At 35.9% G+C, this 20,206-nt stretch overlaps 1 protein-coding gene across 1 annotated transcript in view; it reads left to right on the top strand.

The window, feature by feature from the left end:
* Positions 1-20,206, top strand: part of FMN2 (formin 2) — a gene marked incomplete at both ends in the record, with an annotated part of 160,041 nt that overhangs the window by 129,414 nt on the left and 10,421 nt on the right. Inside the window, one exon of the mRNA XM_080615867.1 lies at positions 14,843-14,992. Within this exon, the coding sequence (XP_080471993.1) occupies positions 14,843-14,992 (150 nt within the window). The remainder of the gene's footprint in view (positions 1-14,842; positions 14,993-20,206) is intronic.

Here is a 20,206-nt window from a genome sequence, read left to right as displayed (position 1 = left end):
GGAGAGTGGATATTCCTATGCCACAAGAGCCTCCCATCTTACTTGTAAAGAGATGTTAGGTCTTTGAGTGGCGCATCGGTGATGCAGGGTCATGACGGAAAAAATGGAACAAAGGGAGTATTTCTTTGGCTTAATGTCATACCTCTTGCTCAGGTACATGAAAGGCATTCCTGACATTTCTTAGGTTTCTTTAACTGTGGAGTTACAGAAGTCTTGTCCTTAAATATCTGTTTCATAATAAAACTTCGAGAGAAGAAACTGCAGTTAGGAGATGATATTTTTGTGATCTCTGACTGCTCTTTTAAGGAAACTGTTTTGTCTGTGGAAAAAGGATTAGTCTACTTGTCCAAAACTAACTGATAACTAAGGACAGCAGGAATCTGCAGATTATTTAGAAATCTTGTGACTTGTCACTGTCCTCTGGTGTCTAATTCACTCTCCATTCTTATTTTTTAACCCAACTGCACTGGAGCCATCATATCAAAAACTTCCTCTTGGTATATCTAGCATCTACAATACGTAGAAGAAAGCAAACTGCTCCCTGGATTCTCATTCAGCTTGTTCTGCTTATTCTGACTTGTCGTATTTCTTTCTTCTCCCCTTATGCTGAGCACAGCAGCTCCTTTGCCATAGTAGTTTGTCAAAGAAAATTCAGCTTTGTTGTTCCTCATTACTGTGAATATCTAGCAAGAGTATCATCCCATGCAAAACCTTTTATGGAACACATGAGGAATTATGCTAGGACAACATTAGTGCAAAGTTCTGTTTTACTATTATGTAGGCTACATAGCTAGCTCTTCCTTCCTTCCACCTTTCCACTGAAATTACCAATCAGATTAATGGTGTTTGTTACTATATTGAGAACAGCTTCATCGTATAGTTTTGGTATGTGTATTTATTTGATTAAGATCTTTAATTTGGCTTAGAAATAAAATGCTTGGGATCTTGTTTGGCAGGGGATGGGTGAAAAAGATGATGAGAGCTTAACAAGCAAAATAAAAGATTAGTTACATTTGGTTAATCATAGGTAGAACAGCAATGCATAGGATGACTAGACAAGCAAGTAGTGTAAGGAAATGCGATGGGTTAGATGGAGCAAAATTAATGTGATTAATGCGCTTGGATTTTTCTTTTTGAAGCGGATAACTTCAACCCATGTTCAGGTCTACCTCATGATAGTATTATTTTAGCTTTCAGGAGAAACTACCTCTTTTTTTCTTTTTCCACAAAATAGTAAAGCTGATATCTCTGTAAAAATATGAAAGTCTAAAAGGAAAGCTCTTGCAGCAGTAACAACAAAAATGTTTCTAAAATGAATAATGATTTGGGGAAAATGCAGCAATGTGTATTTTAGAAAAGCTCAGTTGTGCAATAGAGGAGCTGAAATGGAAAGTTAATCTTCCACACAAAATAAAGACAAAGAGAATGGAATGTCTGCTCCAGGGACTCCATACAGTGTATAGCTGTTCATTTGTCACAAATGAGAAAATGTTTAATCGGTTTTAAAATGATGTATTCTCTCTTTATTTATCGTGTTTAGTGACTTTAAGAGTGTCAGTATGTAAAGTGTTTATCCAAGGAATGGATTTCTGGCACATGGATAAAATGAAAAGTGAAATGTTTAGCTCGCAATAAGCATATGTTCCAAGATCTCTCTGAGTAAGTATCCTGAGATGAGAAGAAAGCACACAGGTCTGTGTTTATCTAGCTTGCACAGGCAGACAAGGAAGGCTCCAGCCTGGTATTAACACTGAAGTGACATGGAATGTCTTCACCAAACCCCAAACAATTACATCATTCCCTTAACAATATTGATAAAGTGTAACAAAAAAGAACCTGGCACTTTCCAATTAGATCCTCATTGTTAAATACTTGAGAAACTGTGAAATACTTGACAAGTGAAAGTGAAAAACACAGGTTTAGGGGGAGAGGAAAGAAGTAAAACAGGAGGGGAAGAGGAGGAGGGAAAGAGATGCTTCTATACTTCTATATTTTAAGAATCCAGAGTTTGGTGGCTGCTTTCATTTTTATTTTTATTTTATTTGTTTAATTTTGGATTGTGTTTCTTGTCCCAAAATGCACAGCTGAATGATTAATTCACACAGTGGCATACATTTAAACAAATTTATAATTAAAATTTAGCATCTTTGAAAATTTAGAGATACAGCACACTTTCTACCAAGCAAACAAATACATTCCCTGTTTTCTGATTTTCGTTTACTTAGCTTTAAGTCTCTCTAATCTTTCAAGATGCGATTTTCTTTCAGCAGGGGGAAAAATTTATAAGCACTATTGTTTCCAGTTATGTTTAACAGAATTTTAGAATGAGCTAGTTTGATCACAGTATCCACAGCAAACAGAAACCAGGAGTGCAAAAAAGTTGTTGAAAGTAATATGATAGCTGATGTGTTGTTTACCATGGTAGGATAAAAAGCAATTACAGAAGCAGAAATATAGTCTTGCCCACTTATAATCAGAAATGAGATAGTTACTCCTCCTCTTGCAGTTCATTCCTGAAGAAGTAACAGCTGAACAACCTCACTAGAATTACTAGAAACAGCATTCACTGAAGATGAAGGTCCGAATTCTCTGCCTTACTAGCTCTCTTCAGCTGAATAGCTATGAAGGAATAGTATGTAGTTTTATTACTTTTCTATAATACCATATCCAGTGTTGTGTTCTGATCTCACTGAAAGGCTTCTAGATTAGGATCTTTTTTCAAGAAGAAAATAAATCCAGACTGTAATGCTGATCTTTCTTCCACTGAAATAGTTGAGATGATCTTTTTCTTTTTTCTCTTTACATGCAGTGATTTGTCTCTTGTTGGAATAACACCTCAGGAGTCATTCATAAATTGAATTGGAGATGTTTAGTTTAGACCTGAGACACAGTCATAAGATCTTCAGTTCTTCCTGCTGTCTCTCAGTCAAACAATGAAGCACTGGATTTTAAATTCAGTGCAGTAGCACTGCAAATTGCTCTAGATCCTTTTATTTCTAATAGTTCAGATACTGTAACCCTGTTTGAAGTGATAACATAGGTCACTGAGACAACAGTCCCATATAATGGTGGCTGGATTTGGGGTGAAACTGTTCCCCTGTTTTTTCCTGCTGTGATGGCTAATGACAGCTGGGTAGACAAATGCCCCTCGTCATGGCTTTGTGTACATCACTGATTTTAATTTAATCTGTTTGTTAGTAAATTCCAATGCATTATATGAATATATATTTGTTTTATAAAAGGTCCAACACAGGACTTTCTGCCTTCTGATGCAAGTATCAACTTGGGAATTTAGGATGTGTGTAGCTGAGTATGGAATACTTGTCTTCCTGTGTCAGGATATTTTTATTTGTTTTATTTTATAATTTGCTCCCATTACTTGCACATTCCAGTGATTTTTAGGCTTTTAAGTGCTTCCTGAGTGCAGCCTCCCAGACACCTCTTCTGTTTTCAGGACTTTTAATAATCCATTTAGCAATATGCTGTTGCTTTCCTTGCTGTAGCAACAAATTACATTAATTTTGAATGTTTACCTTTAAATTCCCTGCAAAAAACCTACTCCTGTCACAACACTTTGCAGACTTCCATTGGCTTCACTGAACATGAGACTTGGGGAGGAACAAAGCTTTACACCTGCTTATGACCTGACAAGTTGATGACACTTAGAGAAATAGCACAGTATGGTACAATGGCACTGCTGAAAAGCAACACCTAGAAATGTAGCACCTAAGTCTGGTAATCCTTTAAAATAGTAAATGTGCCTCCCACCTCACTACCCTCCACACAATAGTTTGGATTGTTTCCAAAAGTGAACTGTAAAGTTAAAGTGAAAATTGAGTAAATGATTGAAATAAAGTGGTGAAAAGCTCAGAATGGAGAAAGGTATGTAGTTAAAAAAGCCCAGCATCACTACACTTTTAACTGAAAGGCAAGACTATGTTGTTGGACTCCATCTTTCACTACCCTTTGGCCATTCATCCTTTGTTGGTTCTTTACTGCTAGGTCTCTTTTCTCACTGTGTGGCTCCCAGAATGCAGACTTGAATTGCTCATAGTAATACATTTCAGACTGTAGGTATACATTAGCTGGATCAGCAAAAAGTAAATACTTGGTGAGCAAAGGAAATGTGTATAGAAGAAGCTTACAGATTGTTAAACAGATTGGATAATTCTAGTTTAGTATCCTGCCTCTGACAAAATATCAGGGCCTGTAAATATGTAGTAATGGAAACTTAGCCAGCAGTTTAGTTATGTCAGAAAGTCTCTTCTGACATATGGGTAATTGAGCTTTCCCTCAAGGACAAAGTCTTTGTCTTTTTCAGAAAATATTTGCCAAATGACTGCAAGTCCATAAGCATTTGTACGACTTTTGTGTAAAAGCATTTTCTTTTCTTTTAAAGGTATTGCGCTGCTTGCTTAGAAAACAAATTGTTTCTTAATTAGTTTGCATTTAATGGCATTCAGTGCTAGTATGAACTAATTGTAACTGCTTTTAACAGACAGGGTACAATTCAGAGATCTAAAATTCTGCAATATAAACTCATATTTGTGCAACTTATTCTGCAGTTTATTTAGAGGCCTATATTGTTGCATCTTACAGTAAAAGAGCAAAGATATTAGTTTAAGACACACATACAGTTACACAGCTAAGTAGCACTGATAACAATACAGCTAAGAAACACTCTGATAACAGTATAGTTAAAATGACTGGAGTCTGATCTTAACCAAAACTAATGCTACAGCAGTAAATTCAGGATTAAAACCAAAACCCAAAAAACTAAGAGAAGAAACATGTGGTTAATAAAATTAATATCTTTAAATGTGGCACATTGTTTTGACCTCCAGTTTATGTCCAGCAGGTGGTTTCACTGAGAAGTCTTCAAAAATTCATATTGCTCTTGAGCTGTTACAGCTGAAGTAAAATGCTTGTGTGTGTGTGGATACATGTAATTAGTTCCAGTGCCTCTCCCTTGTGCATCAGTTCCTGATTATGTTCAGTAGGTTTTTTCTTTCATCATTTTGTCTACCTGAGCTGTTTAGTTAAGATTGTTTCCTAAGAACTTCATCATATATTGTTCACATTTGCGGTGACTCTGACTTAAATGTGAAAAACGTTTCTGCTTTTAGTCTTTTACGTTGATTTGCCACTGCAGTTGTTGCTTTCTTCCTTGTTGTGTTTTAAGATTTACTTTAAGGATTATTATACTGTATTGCTGTTGTCATGTATATGCAAATAGAAAAACAACTTCAGGGATGTGGTTTAATTAGGTCACAATTGCATTAACTCATCTGGGAACTATCCAGTAATAACTTGTACAATACAGGTCATTCCTGCAGTAATCATTGCCAGCTGATGGAAGGCTGCCATCAGCCGTCAGCCCCTCCGCAGTATAGGATTTGCCTCAGGCTACTGCTGAAACCCCAGTGTGCTTATATATGGAGACTATGTGACGAGCTAAAAAAGTTTTGCCTCTTTACTCATGCTCAGTTTGTTCCTCAGCCTTGTTGTCTTGTTTCTTGTCTTTATTAACAAGTTAAATCCCTTCTGCATTGTCTTAAATGAAGACTTTTCATGGGAGAACTTGCACCAACTTCTTTTCTTAACTAATGCCTAAAAGGTGGTTCTATCTTATTCAGTCTGTTGAGGAGGTAAAAGTACCTTCTCCATGCCAAAGAAAATAACTAGAGCAGTGGTCACTCCAGACCTGAAACACCATGAAGCCTTTGTGTAGTCCTTGGAAGGGATGGAAACAACTCTTCCAGATATGAGTGTGTTCTTAGGCCAAAGGAGTATGGTTTATATAGCTTTGCTTGGATGCATGAATATTGATAATTCAAATATCCAGAGTGATAAGCTTATTTATTGCAATTATTTCATTAATTCCAATGGCTGCCATGTTTTCATTTAAACTTGATCCTTATAGAAAATGCTACCCATTTTTCTCTACTCATCTAAACAAAGATAACTGTCACTCTATGAAGAAAATATATTGGGATAAATTAGGAGTTCAGTCATAATTGCCTAATGTTTGAAAAATGAATGTAAAAACCTTTTCAATCTGACACTTCATCAACCTAGAGTTTGAACCTAAACTTTCATGGGATTATGTTGAAATTGACTCTAAGAATATGAAAGCCCTGTGAATATTTCTGTCTTCTCAGAGGCTAGATTTCTTCCGTTCATAGTTTGTTGGCTTTTGATGATATCAGGAAATCCTGTGTTCATGCATGTTAAGGGGAGAGCTCTTGCTCTTGCACACTGAATTAAAATGCTCTTCAGAACAATCCTGAAGGGTTAAGAAGAAACTGCACCACAACACATTTACAATACTAGGAGATTCTGTGATACCCAAGTATTTCAGAGCATTTTTATGCTATAATTTTCAATTAATAGAAGCTGAAATCTAAGTTTGACTTGAGCACAAAAATAGAAAGAACATATGACAATACTCCCAATCAGACCTATAGATTCATTTCACCTGTTATTTCTAGACTGTGTTTTTGTAAATGAACATGTATAAAATTTAATCTATGATGGGTTATATTCTTAGAGTGTGGGTTAATATTTTATATACCTGAAATCTGGTACAGCATTTGTGTGGTTTCTGTCTAGATATCTAATTAAACTGCTCTAGATTTATGGCAAATTACTTCTTATTTTGTTAGATAACTGTCCTTGACCCTGCTATACCATGGGAGTAGGCAGATTACAAGGCTAAGATTGATATCGATAAGTCGAAAAAGCGTAATAAAACTTCTAACACAAAATTCAGTGCACAATGATTATACTACCTCCATATATAATATAACCACTTTAAGTAATAATAATTGCTCAAAAGGCCTCCATTGCACTAGACAGTGAAGATGAAGTGTGTTAATAGAAACATCAGGAGACAACTTGGGCTTTAACATGGTGCATTTAGCTGTTTCTAACAGCATTAAGGCTAGCAGCTTGTGTGTCAGATCACTGCTGTTGAAATTCATCCTATCACTGTATTCTGTGTCTACTGGCACCTTATTATTTCTTAAAGCTCAACTGGCCAAGGGTTATTTAATATGTTTGAAACTCATATATTAGTTTTTTCAAGAGAGAAAAATAGTTTTCTCTAGGATACGTTAGTGAATCTGACTTTCCAGTGCACACAATTACATGACATTGTTTTCTGCATGCTCATATTGTGTACGCCCAGTTTAGTACAGAGCTATCCATGTGTCTGCATAACAGCTTAGCTGGCATACATTGGCATGATATACACTAAAATAAAATTAAAAGTATTAAACTCTGAGAAAGAGAACCTACGTGTTCATGCAAAGTATGCAGATTACAGTGGATTGCTCTATGGAATTGCAATTATGTCAAGCCAAACTTCTGAGACAAAGTTTGAACCTGTTTAAAACTGTCAATATAAAATGACAGGAGAAAGCACATTCAAATTAAAAATGCATTAGAAGAGCCATGCTAAACAATGCTTGCTGTTTTTTCTGTGAGGCCTGTTAGAATACAATTGTCGGAGACAAAAAACCCTGCAAGGTTAGCTGTTTCTAATGCAGTATCTCAATTCATATTTTATTCTCAATAGTACTCTTGAACAGAGACATAACCTTTAAATATGCATAACAGCATTTGGCTTCACATAAACCCCAGTTCCTAGGTGAGCTGCGGCTGACAAATACTTTATACATGATACAGCAAAGTAGCAAAGATACCTCTAACCTCCACTTCCTGACCCTTGATTTTCAAATGGTTGGAGGCTTACTCTGTGTGTAATGGCTTTTTCAATATTTTTTTTTTTTTTTAATCAATATTAAAAAAGCTCTATCTGCCAAGCTAACAGCTAATCCTATACTGCCTCAGATAAAAGATGGCATTGTTACATCAGTGGAGCATTTGCTTATATCATAGCAATTAAAAAAAATCCAACCCAAGCTATACATATCAAGGGCCCTAGTTGTAGCCTAGTGGTTTAGAGAAGAATGAGAATAATAAGAAAAAATAAATAATAAAACCAAAGAAGGAAAATCTTGATGAATACTTTTAAGAGTTATTGTCAACTGTGATCCCTGATAACTTAAGGTTTCCAGGAGGTACAAGCAACAAGAAGCAATCTGGCAAATTTCTTCATTTTTCCCAACCAATGTACCTTAGGCTGGACCTGATAAAATTAATGTTTAAAATAGAAACTGTGAAAATCTTGGTGCTCAAATTCACCTTCCAACAACACTATAAATTAGTTATGGCCATGTTATTTTGCTACCCCTATTATGAGGGACTTTGTTCCTAAAGGACAGGGCTAAAGAAATACTCGCCCATTGAATGATGTAAGTCCAAGGATCTGGAATAACAGTATGAGCTGAGATTGAAATGGCAATCTAATATGTGAAGGTTTTATTAATTGTTAACTCCATGAGTTCATCAGTCCTCTAAAAATTTTTTGTTTTCCTAAAATATTTGTTTTAAGCGCAAGGTTATATTTGCAATACCTATTGAATTTAACAGTGTGTGTCAGCGTGTGCTTTGCTTCACTTACTGGCTCTGCTGCCTTCAGTGTGTAGCATAAGATATAAAATACGCAACTTGTGCATTTGTGTTACTAATCAGTGTGTGTAGCTGATAATATTGATCATTGTTGATGAATGTGAAAGCTGTAAATAATTCCTAGTGTTCGGGGAATACAATAAACATCCTCATGAAAAAGGCAGATTGGCCTGTCAAAACAGAATTTCCTGTTCTTCACATTGGATCCTGCTTGTTGGGCTTTTGTTGTGGGGGGAAAAATGGTACCACAAAGGTAGAAAGATTTTTTTTTTGTTTGGGTTTGTTTTGTTTGTTTTTTTTTTTGGGGGGGGAGAGGTGTTTTGGTTTTTTTTGGGTTTTTTTTTGTTCTGGAAGTTGTTAATTTTAATCTAGTTGGAGCAATAAAACACTTGTCTGTTTAATATGAGTTTATAGGAGGCAAGGGACTAGAGTTGAGGGAGATGATTTAGGATTCAAAACATTGCATTTTTTAGAGGAAAGAAAAAAATCTCTTGAGACCTTTGTTTTCTAAGGAACAATATTACAAAATCCACAGTTACACAATCTAAATTGGCAAGTGAAAGAAGAGATTAATGATTCTGGCAGCTGGCTTAAACTGGCATATTATCTCAACTTTCTTTTTACTATAAGAAAGATACTTTTCTTCCTTAAAAAAAAAGGGGTGGGGGGGAGGGGAGGACCACCAGAAATTTCTTACCAACATTCTGACATTTAAGCACTGGGTATTTTGGATGAATCTATGTTTATTTTTATATTTCTTCTAATTATGCAGGACAAGGGACAGCACTGAGGAGAGGCAATGATATTGAGGAAAAAAAGAAAAATAAAAGGGTGAAGTGATGTAAAGTTATGGTGCAGAGAGGATCTCAACAAAATATGTCATTAGAAAATAAGAGACTTCTTAAGATACTGAGCATGTTAAGTTTGCTCACAACTCTGCTATTTCAATAACCAGGATTTTGGTTCTGTTTCATTTTATATAATTTTGTGTGACTTTATTAAAGTGCTTGGTATTCTCTCTTAAGATTAACTCTCCTTAATGCTTTCAGACTTTGAAAACACAGAGAAAATATGTACAGAGCCTTTTCCTCTTTATAAAATAAAATAAGAATTGTGTATGACAATTCATATGATTAGCTTTTCCAGCAAGCAAGTCCTGTTACCTGTGTACTGTAGTCATCTTCCCTATGTGTCCATCAATTCAGGATCAACACTCTGAACAGGCTTATATGCTTGCCAACTCAGTTTGGCTTTAAATATTACCCATGTCAGATTTAAAATAGTAAGAGGCACATATAGTCTTTTCTCCCCTTTCTACTTCTTTTTTTTTGCTAGACTATGCTTAGTTCTAAATTTTATATGTGACATTAATCAAACAAAAATATACTTTAGTGGCTCCTTCCTGACTCAGAACTGCTTCTGAAACACAGCTGCTTCACAAAACTAACACAGTACCACCACCAGCACTACCTGATCTTAATCTCAAATGTACATAAAAAATGCTTAGAATTTATAAAGCCAAACCAAAGTAGTGAAGAATATCCAATTTTGAACTTCAACCAAAAATATGTTATCCGTTAAACAGTACAGAATTTTTCTTGCAAAATAATAGAAATATTTTTTCTGCTTTTAAATTCACATTGAAACAAATCTTTACTCTTCCAGGTGATATAGTTTGCTGTATGGGGAAACCAGATGAGTGTGTTTGTGCATGTGTTCCACATTTCTGAGGTCAGTCAGGGCATGCCTGATCCTATAGTTACTTTGCTATTTGTTTGGACACAGCCAATGATGCTGAGATGAAACTACTGCTGTCCATTGTTTACTATTGTTGATTTATCTCCTTAATGCATTCTGGGGGGGGTTGATTGGGGTTTGTTTTGGGGTTTTTTTTAGCAGGAGAATTATTTTTGTAGTTGCCAGCTGCTCTATCTCCTTTCTCCTTTTCTTGACTTACTGCATACATTCACATACATACATGCATATGTACAAACACATATACATATTTATAAACTGACTAATGCATTGCATGCAGCAGACTTGAATCTGAATCATTGTCTGCAACTGCTTTCTAACTGGCTTCAGAATGGAATGGAAAAAACCTGAATAATCCATAGCTGCTCTTAAAATATTCCTAATGGATCAGATCCCTTAGCTAGAAATGCTGTCAGTGAGCCATTTGCAATGTGCATGTCATCTTTCTTTCTTGTATGACTAAATTTGGTTTGGCTGTTAGTGTATCCATTCCTTCCTTCCCTCTAGATAGAAAAATCATTTACATAGTCTCGTAGTTGTACACAAGAGAGCACACAGAAGAGTCCAATGATTCATTCACCAAATTTCCACATTTGAGTAAGCTGTGAGTTCACTCATCTCAGTTTGAAGTGATTTTTCTGAATTAAATAAACACTTGAACCAAGAAAATTAGAAGATGAGAAAGGAGAAAAGAAGCTAAACATCTTTCTTGATCTTATTTCTTTTCTTACTTATTAGGGATGAGCATCTCTTCCATTGTTTTGAGAGAGTTAATGTCATTTAATTCTCTTTCAGGGCCAGCATGAAGGATATGAAACCCAGTCTGAAATCTTTCAAAGAATTCTGGGGTTTGACATACCAGGATGAGACAGTGGTGTAAACATCACTGCTTAGAATCATGCTTGCAAAGTCAGGCTGTTTGAAGCGAAGCCAGTGACATCCTTTACCTCTTTTAATCCCTGAAAATAACTTACATGCAATTCCTTCCCTCTTCCATGACTGCTCTCTCTTCTCCAATGCACAGTCCTTTATTTGCTATGAGTATGGAAAAGTAAAAACCTTCTCACTTGAGAAATGGACACTAAATGAGCTTTGCAATTCCTGTTTGTAATAAATGTTTGATTTTGCAGATAGGTGAAATTAAATCTGGAGAGGTCAGATGAATTTCCCAAGGTTGTATGATGCAGAAATTAATTTGGATATAGGAACACAAGCTTTCTGAACTCTAGTCCCTTACTTGCTTCAAAATGTCTGTGTGCCTGCAGATATAGTCAGGAGCAGTATTAATGGTATTTACAGATGTTTTGTTTAAAAATCTGACGAAGGATCAACAGAAAAATTTGAATGGGCTGCCCCACTTTAAAGCACCAGAGAAGAGGTATTTGCTGCCTGGCTGAAGTATGAAAGGATGATATGCAGTCTTGGGGTTATGGCAATGTCATCTAAATTTCTCTTTGTATTTAAAATGTGTATCCCCTCCTGGAATCAACTTTGAGCTATGTCTAGTTTGACATATGTAAGCATTTTCAAATCAGATCTTTAGAAAGTGTGATAACATAGAGGATAATATTGCTGTGCATGTTTTATTATTTGATGCATTTGGATTCACTTTATTTGTTTTGTCTTTCATATGCGAATTATGCCACTTTGTCTTTTTACTACAAAAATGACAGCATCAAATGTATAGCAAGCAGGTTTCCATATGTCTTCTAAATGTACTCTAAGAGACTTAACTGCTAAATAAGGGTGGACCTCTCCGGCTGGAAAGAAATTTAGTAACTGTCTTGGCTGTTTGATCTGCATATTTAGAAAAAATATTTGATTCATGGAGAATTGTGCCCTCAAGTCTTACTATATTGCAGCTGATGTCTTGTGCATTGTTACTGAGCATTAGAAAGGTGTGATGTATTAACAATGACAACCTGCTACGCTGCTGCTGTTTTACATTTCACAAACAGCTTATTTCCCTTACCTCCCAGAGTAACTGCCAGGGAAGCAAGGAATCTGGATGAGCATTTCTGTTCTGTCTATAAACCTGGAAATTAAGTTATAGCTCTTAGACACATCTGTATACATTTGTAAGGTTGTACTGGTTCTTAAAGTGGTCCTCAGGGAGGTTTTCAGTCACTAGAAAAAAAACTTTGGCTATCTCCTTCTGCTCCCATAGGATAGTTGGAATAACTGAAGGGTAATAGAAGCCTTTGTGTCTGTAAAAAAAGGTTACTGCTGTTTTTCTGTATAGTATGAATTTCATTTTGTCTTGACTTCCTGTTTCTTGTGATGTTTTTCTGTAAGGGAATTCTAGCTCATTACCTCAAATTTAAAAGCATTGCTTAGGACAGCCATTCACTGTCAATTTCTTTTCACTTTATTGTCAATTGCAGAATGGTTTGAAGACACATTTCTCAGAACAAGGCTTCTTATTTTAATTTCTGATCTATGTTCTGTGAATCATTAGTGGCCTTCATTCAAAGAGCTTCCTTAAAAATAAGCCATTGACTCAGCTGATGCATCCAGATTTCTTCATGTTCCTTCAAAAATGCTACAAGTTTATTCTGAAAAATCAAATGCACCTTTTATATAACTCAGAATGAGGGTGGTAAAATACTGGAACAGTTTGCCCAGAGAGCTGGTGCGTGTGCCATCCCTGGACACATTCAGGGCCAGGCTGGATGTAGTTCTGAGCAGCCTGATCTAGTTGAAGATGTCCCTGCTCATTGATGGAGGGTTGGACTAGATGACCTGAAGGTCCCTTCCAACCTGAACTATTCTATGATTCTAAAATGCCCCACTAACCAATTCTAGAGCTGTAAGTCTGGGGGAAGAGGCTGGGAAGAAAACCAAAAGATCTCCCTGATATATTTGCAGTCTTGGAAAAGTTCAAAATATGTTGAAGTAGGTAAAAAGTTCAAAATACAGTGCAGATCACTGATGGGTGTCAGGGATATTATTTTTTTATTCTATTTAATAACTAAGTGCTGACTTACAGAACAGCATGTCATGGTAGGCTGACAGAGCTGAAGGAATGGTATGCTCAGGTAAGGTGGCATTTGAGTATCAATACAATGGGTTAAAAATGACAATCTTTTTTGTCTTTTATATTTTTCTGTCCTACGTCTTTGTTGCTTTACAGCTTAATTTTGCTTCAGCAGATGGAAAAATGAATTACAAATTAAGAGGGAAAAGTGTGTAGAATTTGGTTGGTAAACTCCTGTTTTTAAGCTGTAGGCTTTTTTTATTCAGAAATAGGATAACTGATGTAAACGTTTAGTTTTCATGTTGGGGAGAACAACTGGAGTATTTAGTATTTAAGACAAAGAGTTTCACAGAGGCTTTGTGAGATTAACCCTTCTGAATGGTTGAATCTTTGTATATTATTGTCACCATTAAACACTTCAAATTACAACAATTATCAAAACAGTCTATCTTCAGTTAGAAAAGTCCATGAATGAAGATACAACTTCTGTGACTAAAATAACATTTTCATTTTACTGGAGTTGCATTTAATTTCCTATAATTAAAGTGATCAAAGTTGTGATGTGTATTTCATAGAAAATTATCATTGGATTCAACAAGTAGTAATAGATCAGTGAGCAAGGCATCTACAATCATATTTCAAGAGACACCTTTCCATAGAAATTTTTATAAAATAAACAATTCTTCAGAGGCTTCCATGTTGAGCTTCACATGAGAAAAATGTTCTTAAAAGCTCCAGTATTTACAAAACATTAAGTCAGAAATCAAAATGGAATAATAGTTAATTAAGCAATTAATTTTTGAAACAATTCTTCCACAGCTTCCTGTAACATTCCTACGTATTTTAATACTTGAAATAAACCAGAAACGATTCAAACTTGGAAATCTGTAAAATTCAGTTGCAGTCACAGTCCTCACTCAATGTTGGAAATATGACCTTTGTGTTTCAGCATCAGTTCTTGTTTGTGATGTAGCTATTGTGTTCAATATATTATTTTACTTTTGCTGTGCTGAAAAGGTGTTGTCAGTTCATTCTGGTAGAGTCATGACGGGCACCTGTTTTCTAGCACAGTTGCTCCTGGCCCAGTTTTCTGTGGCATCATTTCTTGTTCAGTGCACAGCAGGTTTGAGGTTTACCGTTTCTGTGTAAGCTTCAGCCTAAGCCATCTACCCTATTGTGCTATGTTACAGATCTAACAGAACCTGAAGAACTTTATTTACAGTCCTTTGACTCTGTGGTTTGAAAACAGCTTTAAACACAACAGAAAAGCAATATAAGGGCAGGTGTGGATATCCGGATTTGCAGGGCTGTGGACAGTGCATTCATTTTAGCTTTTGAAATGAAAAATACTTTGGTTAAAACCAGAACCTATGATGGATGCTAGACCCCAACTTTGCTGGAGAATCATCTGACATTGTGTATCTGTACATGAAGAGCTCAGAACCGTTCTGTTGTTATGTTCTTTTAGATCTGCTACCAAGAATAATTAAGTATTATGTGGGTGTTAAGTAAGAAAAAAATAATGTTTGCATCAGCGGGTACTGAAACATTTGTCGGTTTTGCTTTTTTTGACAGCTTTTTGGAAACTGCAGCCTATTTCTGTATGAAAACAAAAATGGGAGAGAAAGAGGTTTCCCCACATTCTTTCTTCAGTATTTGGCACGAATTCAGTTCTGACTTCAAAGACTTCTGGAAGAAGGAAAACAAACTTATTCTTCAAGAAAGGTACGTTTGTTTGTTTGTTCAAAGGCTTTTCTCAGATAATGTTATTGAGAGCAATTGCACAGAAACCAGTCAGCCTTATTTTGTTAGCACACAACTTATCGAATGCTTTTTGGAGGGTTTTTTGGTTTTGTTTTTTGTTTTAACAGATTCCATCACACACCCCACCCAGTTGTCATGATTCTTGAATGGGATATTAATATGAATTTATGCTAAATTTTTTTGAGACTGTTACTGGAACTGTGTTTTCAGCAGAGCATGTAACCACTGTACCACTATGAATTCAAGGCATGGGAAGCTTCTTTCAGGCCTGAAAGTTGATTAAAGATTTACCATTAGCATATTCAGTGAAAACAAGTCAAGGCATCAAGGCATGACATATAGTAAACTTCTGTCTAGCGAAGCTAGGGAAAGGGGAAGAGAAGCAGGAATAAAGAAGGAATAAAGCCAACTGACCCTGTGTTAAGAAAAGACTGAGACTGAACCATATTGCAAATAGCAGCCCATGGACATGAGCATGTATGGTATATATGGCACAAAGAAATGACACAGTAGTTTTGAAAAATTAGCTATAGTGTCTGGTCCATGTATTAGAAGAGCTATGAAGTTTGCTTTCATCTGCATGCAGATATTGCATTGTGGTTGCCCTTGTTTATAAAAGTCATGCCAAGAATTAATCAGTTGTTAAAAAAGTAATAGATGTCGTAAAAGGACAAATTAAACAAATGCAACCATGAAAACTGTAAGCACTGTTATATAATCCTACATCTGTTAGCAACTGGAGTGACCTTGGGATACAGATAATGAAGCTACTTCTGAACCTTAACATTAACAGGATCAAAGCTTTATGTTCATTAAATGATTGCTATCTGACAAAACCAGGCCTCTCTTTCAAGAATACTCACCCTATGTATTTGGCACAGGCATGAGATTACTTGTTTAGGAGTTTATGGAAAGCTTGCCCTAGATACCTATGTGATCAATATCATGTATACTATATGTATTTTGCATAAGTGGGTACATTTTGGAACAAGCAGTCTTACAGTCAAGAAAACTGCATTTTGCTCCTGTTGCAAGAGTGTGCTGCAAATGCTAACACAGTACAGCAGTTCTTCAGGGATCTATTTAATTTCACTGACTGATTTAATTGTACGTAATAAAGTATATCTCTTTGGAATTGGGTTGACAGTTAAATACTATCTTTGGTTTCCTATGCAGGGATTTAGCTGCTAACTTAATACAGGTTAATTTAATCTATTTTTTATAGAACAATATTTAAGAAAAATGTCCTTTCATTTCAAAATAGTAGGCTATTTTTCTAAAAACAGATCAACAAAGATCCGTCAGAGGGTTCTCACTGCGAAATATTTTTCTTTAAAATACATTAACTAGAAAAGGCACAAATCCTTTTCCTCCTATTTTTCTTATACATCTAAAGCTTAAAAGAATGGGACTGTGATACAATCATCTAATGTTGTTTTAGTTCAGTGTATGTGTATGCTTAGAGGATATGCTGAAGCAGCAGAGGAAAAAAGTGTCTGCCAGCTGAGCCCTTCTAGGGCAAGGGTGTTTTTAGCCTGAATAGTATAGAGCATGTATAACTTACAAAATGCCTCTAGATGCAGGATGTGACAGGGAAGGGAAAAGACAGCGAAAAAGGGCCTGCAGTGGAGCATATTTTGCCTTCAGTCAAAGTTCGACCTAAAATCTGAAGTTGTCCTTCAGGCTTTTTTTCTTGATTTTACATTTCCACTTTTCTTAATAAAAGACAAGATGCTATAATGTGAAATACTGAGAAGTCAAAGGAGAAAAAACTTGATAGAAATATAAGTGGTACTCAAAGGTGTAAGAATGTACAATGAGATGGTTTTCAAAATCTCAGCCTAGATCAATAGATCTGTAGGTGTCGGAAATATGGGATCTGCCTATTTCCACCAAAATAAAAATTATTGCTTCATGAAACTAGGTTTTCCTCTTTAGTTGATGTTCTTGAAAGTTTTTATGCTGCTAAATTTGAAAAGCAGGCTAGAATATTAATGATCGAAGTAACTCTAGTTTTCCATTGGTGGCAAAATCAAGTGACATACAGTGAAACTTCATTTTAAAGTATTGCGGTATATGCCACCTTTGGTAAATCCTTTACCTCATGAATTCATGCCTCATGAAGCATGTTTTAATTACTATAAGTATTTATTAAATGTATAACTTTTTTTTTTTTTTTTTCTTAATTTGATCATCTTGGTTTCTTACCCCTGGTTGGTTTTGGTGGGGTTTTTTTGCCTTTTGCCCCTCCACCTTAATGTTTATTTTAATAAACTCTTATGCTATAGGCAATGATTCTAAAATATTTTATATCCCAGTTTCCATATGGACTGTTAAGAGAGGCTGTTCCTCATTTAGTCTCTGCAAATATGAGTCACACTCTTTTACAGTAATTTACCCAAAGGCTTTTCATAGATGGTATTTCCTAAGGTGGTACTACTTTTTGTTACTGATAGATTAAAAGTATATGTTTTAAAGAAAGCAGTCAGCCAGTTCTTACTTTAAACACTTTTCACTTGGCATTTCAACTTGTACATTGGTTTGCCAGGCATTTATATGCTACAGATAAACATTGAAGTGTCAGTCTTCGAATTTCCTTACAAGAAGAGGAGAGGAAAAAAAAAAAAAAAGAAGAGAAATGGTGCAAGGTTAAAAACAAATTAATTTTTCTGAAGTTTTTTACTGCGTTCACTCAGTTCTCTCACTTGAAATAAAGCAGAACTGGAAAATACCAGCTGTAGAGAAAATTATCCGTGATAAACTGTTAAATACAGTAGCAATAAAAAGAAAAATGCACCTGAAAATTACAGTGAAAGCATAGGTCTGCCAAAAGGTTTTCTGAACAGCACTATTTTTTTGTGGTCATGCTGGAGTCGAGGCTAACTGAAGCATTCCAATAGGAATTGTTATGTGGGTTATTTATAAAGTTCTCAAAAATAATTTGTGGAGGTTGAAATTTCTGATGCTGTGTCTACCATAAAGACATAGCCTTTTAAGTGAAAATTTTCACTTAAAAAATCCTAACCAAACTTAACAGGACATGTTCCAAGTTTTAAAAAGTTTTAAAAAGTTGCTGTTAGCATTTTCCTTACATTATATATTTAATGCATCATACATAGTCTATGCTTTACATTCATTCTTTAAAAACTCTTCAAAGGCATCTATCAGTATAGCTTGCACTTTCCATGTGGTCAACAAGGAAGCCAAGAAGAGCTGACATATTTCCCCTCATACTTTTTCAATGCTGTTTGAAAAAAGAAGTGTTATTTTGAATCTTGCAAGCTTCATGTTCAGCATCCTCGTTATCTACACATGTATTTCAGTTGCTGCATACCTTGAGATGCATGTTGCTCTCTGAATACGTACTGTCAGGTAATCCACAGCTGCAGTATATGCGAAAGCATCACCTTAGGAAAACTCAGGGAATCACCCCACCAGTCTTCAAATGCCTTTTCTTTCTCTCTCATACAAACTAACATAAATATATTAACTCTTTTCTCATTAATCTCTGTCTTTAACTCAACCCCACCGCAGTTTCTTTATATTTTGGAGGTAAAGCTATCCAATGTTACATGCACTATTCCAGTCTAGCAATTATGTGAAAGCGAGATGTATTTTAATTCTTCTTGATATTCAGCAGAGGTCTACAGAACTGTTGTGCTGACACTACTCTTTTCCTAGGAAATAGGAAAAGATAGCCTGTCTTAGGAATTTAAAGATAAAAAAGCTGATGAGGCAACATGTAACATAACCCTACAGAGGGAAGTCTTGAAAAGTTATGATCAATGTAAAAAAAAAGGGCGTGAGAGAAGGGGAGGAAAAGGAGCAACTGCTGGGCATGTCAATCAAATATGGAATTTGCGAATCCTTGGTAGCTAAAAATACAGTTATTTATCAGGAAATATCATATTGGTGTGGACAGCAATGATCCATCTTTAGGACTGCAACTTCACATTTTCTTTATGGCCATGAAATACTCTGGCTCATTGTAGTAACAAAAAGCAATCCTTTAAGAAATTCTGTGTTTTAAGGAAACATTCTATTGCCGTCAAAAGTTAATATCTATATCATTAGACCTTAGATACCAGTTCAGATCTTACTAGCAACAGATCAATAATAAGACAGAAACATGTCTGTAGGGCCATAGCTCCACCTTTCCTTTCTCTGGGTACAAGTGAGGTATTGACTTTGTCCTCTCCAGCTCTGGACATGTTTCCATTTCTTTCAGATTGTTTGCTGTTCCAAAAGGCTTGCAACCCTGCAAAGACACACCTAAAAAGGGGAAAGAAAGTTGTATTTTGGAAGGGACAGGGGAAAAGAAAAAGGGAGAAAAAGAGAAAAAGATAGAAGTGCTCTCTAAGTGTGTACATAAGGCATATACTGCTCATAAGCTCAGTTTGGCCCTTGCCTTTATGAAGAATCATGTTGCTGAACAAAGACTGTCAAGAATGCCAGCAGAGGAGAGTTCATAAACAGGATCAAGTCCCTGATATCTTTGCATCATACTAAGCTTGAGAATTTCTTTTGGCTGACTTTTTCGACCCTTTAACTCCCACGATAAATCTTTGACACATTCAAAATAATCTATAAACTCAAAAAAATGCACTCGTCTCTCAAATATAGAAGTTGCCCATTCCCATAAGAATAGCAGTTAAGCTGGCACCTGGTGTGTCACACTGTGTATATCTAGATGAAAGGGAGATTCCTGGCCAGCATGTCTCCACAGCTCATTGATCTCCCTCTGCAAAAAAGACTGGTATGTCTCCCTACAGACTCCTCGGCAGAATGATTTAAAACTTGCTGTTGAGCAATTTAAAGTCTGGCATTGGATATCTGTACATTGCACAGTGAGAAGTGTATTGGTAAGCTGCCACTTCTGCTTGCAGAGGAGGGCATTAAATCCCATAGCACAAGCAATGTCCTCTTAGAGTAATTTAAGGGATATTTTGTTAACGCTTATAATAGGAACCAGTGAGTCAGACTTGAGAGTGAGAAATCTGGGGACATGGGAGTGTGCACTTGCAAAGAAATGTGGAGATGGAAGGAAAGAGTAGAAAAATGTGTATGGAGTGGTAACATGGGAGGGAAACGATGAACATGTGGAGTATGTTTACTGGAGTCACATTTTGCTTGGCATATTGTTGTAATGCCAGGTGAAAGCTCCAAGTGTTATGT

The sequence above is a fragment of the Psittacula echo genome (assembly GCF_963264785.1).
Source record: "Psittacula echo genome assembly, chromosome: 4".
NCBI lineage: Eukaryota > Metazoa > Chordata > Aves > Psittaciformes > Psittacidae > Psittacula > Psittacula echo.
This window is presented reverse-complemented; position numbering and strand designations above follow the sequence as displayed.